The sequence below is a fragment of the Gymnoscopelus braueri genome, assembly GCF_963280865.1.
Source record: "Gymnoscopelus braueri genome assembly, chromosome: 6".
NCBI classification, from domain to species: Eukaryota; Metazoa; Chordata; class Actinopteri; order Myctophiformes; family Myctophidae; genus Gymnoscopelus; species Gymnoscopelus braueri.
In genome coordinates this window covers 23,371,357-23,381,932 of record NC_137607.1, presented here as the reverse complement: position 1 = coordinate 23,381,932, position 10,576 = coordinate 23,371,357, and the positions used below count along the sequence as shown (strand labels likewise).

Below are 10,576 nucleotides of genomic sequence, written 5' to 3'. Positions count from 1 at the left end.
TTAGAATGTTGGCAAGTTGGCAAATCTCAATTTATTTCTTGCTCTGAATACATACAATTTGAGTGAAACTCAATAGTATTACAAATGTTTAAGCACTTTTTCAGTTACAATTTATTATTTTTTACATGTACTCAAATGCGAACGAATATGATATTATAGACATTAACATGGTATACGTCAAAGATTTAGGATTTGTGTTATATTAATACTATCTAGCTTTGCAGCAGCTATGGTTAAGAAGACAGACCATTAAACACAAATGTTTCTGATCATTTTTTTTTCTAAGCTTGCTTTATCCTATAGATCCAAAGATGATTTGGTCTATTTCACAGTAAATTTAAAGGATTTAACTTTAAGGGTGGTCCTTAAAGTTAAATCCTTTAAATTCACCCATTTTCATCCTATCTTTATATAATTGGAATTTGGTACTCACACTAATGCTCATAAGATGGCACCATTTCTGTTTTTCCATCATGACGTTTCATTTCGTTAGGCAGCTAGCTATGATGGAGAACAGGAGCTTCTACTCTCAACAGTAAAACGTCGTAAACTGGCCTGGTATGGTCATGTCACAAGACACATGTCCCTGTCAAAGACCATCTTACAGGGGACAGTAGAGGGAAAGCGGAGAAGAGGCAGGCAGAGAAAGTCCTGGATGGACAACATCAAGGAATGGACTGGCTGCAGCTTCCAAACCCTTCTACGCACAGCGGAAGATCGATAGCGCTGGAGATCCCTGACTGTCCAAGCATCCACCATGACACCCCTATGGCCCCCTAGGCCAGGGGATGAGTGAGTGTGACCATTTCTGTCTCTACTCGTCTATGTCTGAGAGGAGGGCTGTGGACAGTTCAGAAACCTGCTACCACTGATATCATCGGTAGGCAAGTTCAGTAATTTCAAACAAGAACATTTTTATTAATGCAAAAACAATGGCTTTTATTTCAGATTGCCAACTTTCCAGGAAGAGAATATTATTAATATTAATATTATTAGCTTGTAATCCTCATCGATGATCTTATAATGTAACCTGACTCTGCCAGATGGGGGCGGTATCTATTGAGTAACTAGTTTCTCAAGACAGCATAAGCTGAGAAACAAATGTGACGAAAGCTCTTTGGATCTGGAAGCGTCAGGTTACTTATAATGAGCATTAGTGAGGACCAATTATATGAAGATAAGGTTGAAAATGGGTGAAATGCTCATTTAATCTCCGGACATGGTGTTTTAGGCATTTCAGTACTTAATCTATAGAGCCCCCACTTCACCCTTCAGTTAAGGAAAAAACACATTATGCCAATCTTTGATTGCTATCCTCTCTTGGCTTTTGTTCAAGAAGCTACAGCGTTTCATATTAACATATCGTCAGTGTCCAGCCGGGACCAACTAACTCCATTTTCTGTTTTTTTTTTTTTTTTTAATAAATCAACGCTATTGAACGCTATTGAACTGTGTAATTTTTGGGCGGTGAAACCGCCCCTATAAGTGAGATTTGGAAAAATGTACATTTTCCTGCGCTGTGATCTGGGCCCAGGAAATTAGTAGAATTATCCTGCGCTGTGATTGGCCAATCACAGCCTATTCAGGACTGTGATTGGCCAGTGTCACATGACACATGTGCATAGCCCTATATAAGCAACCATAACTTGAAAAAAACCAAAATTTGGTTTTTTTCAAGTTATGGTTTTGTCCATCATAAAGAGTGTTTCAATAAATGTATTTATCCTTTGTACATGATTGATCGACTCCATTCAGTATTGTGATTAGCTAGCAAGACACCGCCCACTTCACACAGGGTGTGATTTTTTTTAAAATAATAACATATGAAAAGTATTAAAAAGCGCCTCTGACGAAAACTCCTAACTCCATTGGACCCTCAAACTGTCCGTCAAAAACAAACAACTCCCCCCTCCTCTCAGGCTCTCAGAGAAGCTCTGCTCTGTATGAGGCAGACAGGGAGAAGATTTTTCAATGCTTTTGGGAGAACATAAACTGGGAAGAGAAGAGAATGTAAGTGCAAGGTTTGATAGATGTCACCCCAGTAAAGAGGAGAAGGGTGTCTTCACAAAGGTCATCTGCTCGTGTTTTCTTTTTAAATGTTAATGGACAGAGAATGAGTGTGTGCAGGAGTTTGTTTCAAACATCTCCAAGAGCTCAAGGAGATCATGCCAAAAGACTTTCACAGCTTTTATGAAAATCTAAAGCACTAAGAAACACCCACCACACACACAATAGTGTGATAATAAAATGTTGATAGGTATATGATAGGTAAATTCAACTGTGGTTGTTATTGTTAGTGCAGTAGGCTACAGATTTGATAGGCTACAGATTCTATTTTTCATGAATGTATTTATATGCCATTTATTTATTGTTGGTGTGCCATGATTGCTTTTGTTAAATACATGATTGAGTATTGAGGCAGAATTGTTTGTTGCACTCAACTGTAGAAGAACAACAGTGGTAACAGTTAGATCCATGGTTGTTTACAATGCATGTTAAAATAAAAGTTGTTTAAGTACAGAATTCAGCTTGATCTATACTTAGTATATGAGGATGGCGCTCACCATAAATAGCTCACAATGCGTTGTGATGTGTTGTGAGCTTTGAGATCCATTGCCAGCTGTTCTTATCAATGATGGACAAAACCTCCTAACTCCACTTGCGCTGGATGTGTGTTTGGACAAAACTCCTAACTCCACTTGAGCTGGATTTGGGTAAAGTGGTGATAATATAATGACACATGCAAGTATCTGATAATATATAAAGTCACAATACCAAGTTTGATGAGGCAGTATTGCTTTGTTTTAAAAATATAAGGTTTTCTTCATTTTCAGAAAAATTGATATTTTGTTTTTCATTTCCTGAACAATTACCATTTTGGATTTAGCTGGTTCTGGCCGGACAGCAGAGATATACAGTATGTTTACTTGAGGCACTTGGACAACACAAGGAACATGTATTCTGACCATGTTTGAACTACTGCCTATCTCACTTTTTGTTTCATTTCATGATTTGATTTATTTTTGCACTATTCAAATACTGAATGAAATGTACTCTTCCCCTTGATGTACCATTGAAATGTACTCTTCCCATTCACTCAATATTCTCCCTCAATCATCATCTTCCTCTTCCTCTTCTTCCTCCATGTCCTCGATCTCTTCTTGGGCAGCTTGCTGTTCCTCTAAGGTGGCTTTGAGTGCCTGTTCCTCTTCCAGAGTCGGGTCCAGGGCTTCAGTGATCTCAGGCCCACTGGGGTATTCATTCTGTGGTGTCAGTGGGAGCGATGGGCTGTATCCTTCCCCTGCAAACTTCATACCCCAGCCAATGTATATGTTTCCAAACTTTCTATAAATGAACAAATAACACATATTTCTCAGTATTGATGCCTATACAACATACCACATACCGTCATATATGTGATTTCTAGAAAATCATGAATTGCTGTTTTTTTTCCTCCTCACTTTCCACAAGCATAGGCGTGTGCCCCTGGCCAAAGGTTTGAACGCAACACAGCAACTGCATACTGAGAGGTGAGAGTGGAGGACATTCTGGAGCTCCATGAAGGGGTATTGAACAGCTCTGAAAGGCACAAATATTAGACTAATCCAACAACCGGCAATATGACATGAAAATATGCAACGTTTTAGACTGACTGACCTGCATCTTCAGAGACGGGTGTGAGGAGAGGAGGCCCCACCTCTGGCTCGGGCTCATCAGGCTCCTCCTCCTTCTCCTCCTCATCTCCTTCCTCATCAAATTCATCTTCAGGCTTCACTGAGAGGTTAACCCAAGCACAGCGGCCCTAAATGAGATAACATGTGTTTACAGTAACCTGTGTCTGGGCAAAACACACATGAAAATGTCTTGAGCTCTGATAAGGTAAATGTTTATGCGGGTGCCTAAATATAAATAAAAAGCAGGTGAAAGCGCACACTGCCCAAGATATAAGCTGGTCTAATGTTACAGTCCAAAAACGATATAAATGACATGGTGCTGCAGGTGAACAAAAATGAAAAATAAAAAATGTACAGAGCAGACACAGTTTCAGTGTTCCATGCTTTCTTATGGAAAGGAACCACATACATCATTATACAGCCAGATGAGAATCAATGTTACTACGTGCTACTATTTTACACCTGTACGCCTATATGATGTGACAATAAAGTTGATTCTGATGCTGATAAGTCAGGTAAGTTAAATCAGATGCTGGTCCACAGAGCAGCAAATCGGTTAACCTGCTACAAAAAAAACATTATTTACTGTCATTCAGTGTTGTAGCTACCTGCTGCAGGACGTGCTGAACATGGTGTACCCATGTGGACAAGGACTCTGCCATTTCCGGTACCGGAATGCCTTCGAAGTCAGGATTCTCTTCATAGCTGTCACGGGGTGCGTCATCCTCCTCGTCACCTTCCTCCTCCCCAAACTGGTAGAGCCCCAGTGGACTGACGTGTGTGCCAGCAGAGATGCGGGCGACCTGTGCTCTCAGAAAGTTGGCTTCATTACCAGGGAAAGGAGGATAGCTGACGACTGGGGCATCCAGCCTCCCAGTGAAGAATTTGCGGATTTGCCGCGCAACATTAATCTGCGCAGGAGTGACCGAAGGGAGTTTGACCCAGGGAAGACCTGGCTCAGTGCACACAAAGTAAACATATTTGTTAACGCCTGTGTGGTTGGCTTCTTTTGGCACCACAGGTGGAGGCTTGTAAGTTGATTGAGGGAGTGCGTCAGCCTGAAAAACAAAACAAAGAAGTCATCACATATAACAGGACTGGTCTGCTAATACGGTGGTTCTCAACCTTTTCAGGCCGTGACCCCCAAAATAATCATATTTGAACTGGGGACCCCCACCCTGACAAGCACTTGGAATTGCAGGCACTACATTTAGTTTGACTCGGTTCCACAGATACATATTGTGAAAACAGCAGATCTACAAGCAACGCGAGGCGTTGTGAGCTTGTAGATATTAAAATATTTGCCTCTATCTTATATTATTTGACAATTTGATTACTTGTCACTAACTTTTGATGCAGTAATGGTGGTACTTTCTTCTTTTTTTTTATTAAATATTGAAAAGGTCTTAAAGTCCTTACTGTCATTTTACTGGTCCTTACTGTCACTTTACTGTCATCTGGGGACCCCCCCAAAATCATTTGGGGACCCCCCTGTTGAGAACCACTGTGCTAATACACCATTTTAGTGTTTCTTTTTTCTGGGAAAGACTTCTTAGCTGATCGGTTAACGGCGGACACGTACCACTTCCACCACTTCATTCTCCTCATCTTCGTCCCGGGTCTCTGCCTCTCTCTCTTCGTCCTCAGGTGTTTCCTCTGGACCCTGGTCCTCCTCCTCCTCCTCCTCCTCTCCATCTCTGTACTCACACTCGGCAACAACGTAGTTGCTCTCTGTTCCCAGAATCTTTCCCCACAGCTGACAGCGCTGCAGTGGTCGGGAATCCACAAGTTGCTTGAATGCGAGAAATATCCTCTGCATCTCCTCTCGGCCCAAGCCCACTCCAGCCTGCTCTAGATAGAAGCCAGTCTCGCTCACGTTAGGGAGAGGTGTTTCGACCTGTCCAAAGATGGAAATACAGACAACGTCACATTTTTGTAACTCAAACTCTTAACCAAATGAACCCTGGTGTTGTACCTATTCTGGGCACGTCATAATTTGCGTGCTATAAATTAAGGATTGTTCCCATCATGGTCATGGCTACCCACCAGTCGTATGATATGGCACCATCCTGTACTCAAACTCAACTTTATTGTCTTTTCTTTTTAATTTTTATCCTATGATTTTGTAACCCATTTTTTCACCCAGTGACAAAGCTGTAATCCTGGGTGCTACTCTCCCTCTGCCAGCCTGGGGAGATCTCATGCTTCCTTCAACGCATGAGGAGCTAGCAAGCCGCTTCTTATCACCTGACAGGGGGGAGTTTCCCCGGTAGGATGTAACGCGTGGAAGGAACACGTTATTCCAAACAGTTCCTTTCCCCTCCATCAGGCGCCCCGGCTGACCATGGGGAGGCAGTATAGAGACCAGGATTACTGCATGTTTTTTGTGAGGGTACCTACCCTAGGGGACACGGGGAGAACATGCAAACTATAACCCAACCCCACCTAGGGTATGGGCACTGAAAACTCAACTTTATTGTCTGCAGTTACATAGTTAAATGAAATAAGGTGGTGGGGGTGGGGGTGGGGGTGGGGGGTGCACAAGTGTGGGTGTGAGTGGAGTACCAGTTCGTCCTCTTGGTCAACATCTTCCCGAGAGAACAGCAACCGCTGCTGCTCAGCCAAGAGCTGTGCAGCTGCAGAGACTGGCACGTCCCTCAGAGTGCTCTGGTTGTTTTCAAGCAGCTCCCTCTTCACATCACGGCTCACGTCCTCGATCACATCCACCACATTTTCTGGACGCTCGTCCATCACTTTTGTCAGTACACGTGCCAGGTGGTCATATCTGTAAAGTGAGAGTCATGTTTAATAACGACTGGTGAGCAAATGTTCGATGATCCAGAGGATCTCAAAGTGGGGTCCTTGAGGGTGTTCCAGGGGAGGGGGTCCCCAGGAAATTATTTAATACATAGCATCAAAATGTGTGTAACCACTTTAAACCCTATATAGGTAGGCCTAAGGCTATTTGAAAATAGCTGATCTACAAGTTCACAACACAATGCATTGTGAGATAGTATATCTGCTATTTTAAAAACAATCTTGAACATTTTTGAAAAATGTGTAACATTTTAACGACACAAATCTTGTATGCAGGACCCTGGCATAAAATATTTTCAGAAGGGGGTCCACGGGCAAATACATATTAATTTGGGGGTCCTCATGAAAACCACTACAGTGATCCTTACATAGCCTACAGCATTCACATTAGCATTATTGAGATCTGCTATTTTCAAACGATGTTTATACATTTTATAAATGTTATACATTTGACAACTTGTGAAATTGGACATTCAGCATAATGAGTAGGCCTACTTTCTAAATTTTCTACAATTAGGCTACATTTTTATACCAATATGTTTGTACTTTTACTCAAGTACATTTTTAATTCCAGACTTTTACTTGTAACAGAGTATTTCTACATTGCAGTATTGATACTTACTAAACAATTTGAGTATTTTCCACCACTGTTCACATGACACACAAAATGTAGCCTACTAGATAGCCTACTTACAGGTTGAGGTTGCTTTTTGTGCTGTTTTTTAGCATAAACGCCTTGAAGGAGGCCGCCGCCTGCTGCCTTTGATTGTTCATCTCTTGGTTTCCATCATGTGTCTCCATTGCCTTTGGTCTTTCTCAGTCTTTGGTCTATCTCAGTCTTTGGTCTATCTCAGCCAAGGGGCTTCAAAACGCTTTACTAAATGCTACACGAACGAGGTCACTGGTAGCAAGAAGATTGAAATGTTAGTTATTGGAGTTAAATTAATAAATACACTGATAGCCACTATTAGCCAGAGACCGCAGTGTGTGCGCTTTCCTGTTGCTATGGTAAACAATAGGTTGTTACTAGGGAAACCAGTGAACTCCAAGAGAAAAACAAAACATGAAATGGATGCAAGGAAGTGGAACTGGATCTGTGTGTCTTACGGAAAGGGAATCTAGGCTTATCTTTCAACATAAACGAACGTCGTGGGCTTTATTTTTCATGCATTGTAAACTTCAGCAAAGAACAGTGGTGTAAAGTAACTAAGTACATTTACTCAAGTATTGTACTTAAAGGTAGGGTAAGTGATTTACTTTGGTTAAAATAAGTGTTAAATAGACTATATATTCTGATAGTACTCATTGCTAGAGTGTTTGTTCAGTTAAAGGAGTCTCCCATGTCTCTCCAGCTCTTTATTAAACGGAAAATACATTTTCAGTGCTCTCTCCTGATTGGCTTAAATTTTTATCGCTTACCTGAAAATGTAGGCTACTATTCTGTTTACTAAAGAGCTGGAGAGACCCCTGTGCTGTGACCGAACAAACGCTCTGTAGCAATATCAGAATATAGTACTTATATAGAATATAGTAATAATAATAATTAAAAAAAAAAAAAAAAACTCCACTACTTCTCAGACAAAGATATTGTAGGCTACTTATACTCCACTACAATTATTTGAAAACTTTAGTTACTAGTTACTTTGTAGATTTTGATTATTATCACAAAACACACATTGACCACTTCAGCCTATATACATTTTTGGCCTTAATTGTAATTAGTTGTCGATGGCTATTTTCAAACGTTTTTTTTTAAATAGGCTACATTTTGAACTTGTGAAATGTGACATTCTGCATAATGAGTACTTTATACTTTTGGTACTTTAAGTACATTTTGATGCCGATACTTTTGTACTTTTACTCAAGTACATTTTGTATTCCGGACTTTTATTTGTGACAGAGTATTTCTACATTGGATTAGGCCTATTGATACTTTCACTTAAAGTAAAAAATGTGGGTAGGCTACTTTTTCCTTTCGTACAGACTCACAGTGAAGTCCATGGGGGCTGTCAATTTGAAAAGGTGAGAAGAGTCAAGAGTGAGCACAAGAGAAGAGTGGGCATCTTATGGGGGAAGACTGGGCACCTTTTAGTAAAACTTTGCCTAACCCTGACCTTAACCCTATTATAACCCTAACCTCAGTAATACTAAACCTAGCCTTAACCCTAACCCTATAGCTCAGTAAAACTATGCCTAACCCTAATCTTAACCCTATAACCTCAGTAAAACTATGCCTAACCCTAATCTTAACCCTATAACCTCAGTAAAACTATGCCTAAACCTAACCTTAACCTCACAGCACTATGTCCTGTCTGGAAGTAGCCTAGTAAGCCTACTCCGATTGTTTACGTAAATAAAAGTTGCAATATCACAATGCAGAAATGCTATTTACAAAGACCATATTAAAAATTTACTTTTTTGTTAAAAGGTTAAAGCACTGTATTCTGATTGTTTGCTATAGAGCAGGGGTCTTCAACATTTTTCAGGCCTTAGCAGAGAGAGAGAGATGTAGCAGGGACCCCCACTACATAGTGTATAAAATTGTGTTGCAGATCAAACTTTTTCATAGATTTCATAGATAGCTTCATAGACTTGCGTGTTGGATTCATGTTATAATGTGTATTTTCAGACAGTTAACCACTTAAACTCTATATTCTTAGAAAACTTGGTCTGCTCTTTTTTTCCCTTATAGGCCTACACCAAACCTCTTTGCTGCGAGGCGTTGTGAGCTTGTAGATCTGCTATTTTTGGCTAATGTTCCCCTCAGAATAGGGATGCTTGGGGTTAATGTAAAAATTGTTCCTATCTATCGCACAAAGATTTGGTGGCCCGCCTGTAGTAACTCTGAGGACCCTGGACCGTTGAAGACTATAGAGTGAGTGTTTGTTCAATAACAAGGGTCCCCCTCTCCAGCTCTTCAAAGGGCAAGACCACTTTGGTAGAGGTTTGGGTTGTGTTGTTACCTTGCCATGATGTAACTCCAAAGGTGGACAAGAAATCTAAAATAATTGCTCCATTGATTAGAAATTGATAATTCAAAATATGCTCCTCATTGACTTAGGCCTACATTGTACGGTAAAACAGCTCTCAAAGTCACTCTTTTAGCACGTAAACGAACGCGAACAAAGCTGATTCAGAAAATATAGAACATCACCAAACCCAGTAGCCTACTGTTATTTTTATATATAAAAATGTCAACTTCCTGCTGATTTTACTATTTGAAGATCCGGATCTGCGGATCCAGTCCGGGTTTTAATAAATAAATAGCAAAATCAACAGGAAGTTAACATTTATATATATAAAAAAACAGTAGGCTACTGGGTTTGGTGATGTTCTATATTGTCTGAATCAACTTTGTTTGTGTTTGTGACTTTGAGAGCTGTTTTACGTAAGTCAATGAGGAGCATATTTTGAATGATCAATTTAGTTTTAATCAATGGAAATTTTATTTTTGATTCCTTGTCCACCTTTGTAGTTACATCATGGCAAGGTAACTACACAAACCAAACCTCTACCAAAGTGGTCTTGCCCTTTAATAAACAGTTAAAAAATACATTTTTAGGTGGGTTGCCAATTTTCAACCAAAGAGAGTACCCATTTATGAGCTCCAATTTGATATTGTTCCAGTTCCAATGTTGTCTGCTCATATATTTCTGTCATCACTTACAATTTCACTTAGGCCTATGTGTTTAAAAAAAATATATATATATTAATGTATTCTTTTTTAATTAATCTTTTTAAATCGGCCTCATGGTGGCACTATAACATTCGGCTTCAACTTCAACTCTTGAACCATAGCCTATTATTCTGTCCAAAACTCACATAAATAGGCTCTCAGGAGTGGACTGGAGTAAAATGTTCACACACACACACACACACACACACACACACACACACGCACACGCACACATACACACACACACACACACACACACACACACACACACACACACACACACACACACACACACACACACACACACACACACACACACACACACACACACACACACACACACACACTTGATTGATTGAATACTTTAACAGTTTGCAAAAACAAGGCATAGTGGCACAGATGTATACGA

General features: G+C 40.2%; 1 protein-coding gene across 1 annotated transcript; it reads right to left on the bottom strand.

The window, feature by feature from the left end:
- Positions 1-3,110: 3,110 nt before the first annotated feature.
- Positions 3,111-7,301, bottom strand: rsph4a (radial spoke head component 4A; the record flags this gene model as incomplete). The annotated part of the gene is made up of 7 exons (XM_080431109.1): positions 7,186-7,301; positions 6,240-6,459; positions 5,257-5,571; positions 4,283-4,732; positions 3,658-3,802; positions 3,462-3,579; positions 3,111-3,345 (listed from the first exon to the last, which is right to left on the bottom strand). Exons 1-7 carry the CDS (start codon positions 7,290-7,292, stop codon positions 3,111-3,113), a joined length of 1,590 nt encoding a protein of 529 aa, XP_080287235.1. The 5' UTR covers positions 7,293-7,301.
- Between the last annotated feature and the right edge of the window lie 3,275 nt (positions 7,302-10,576).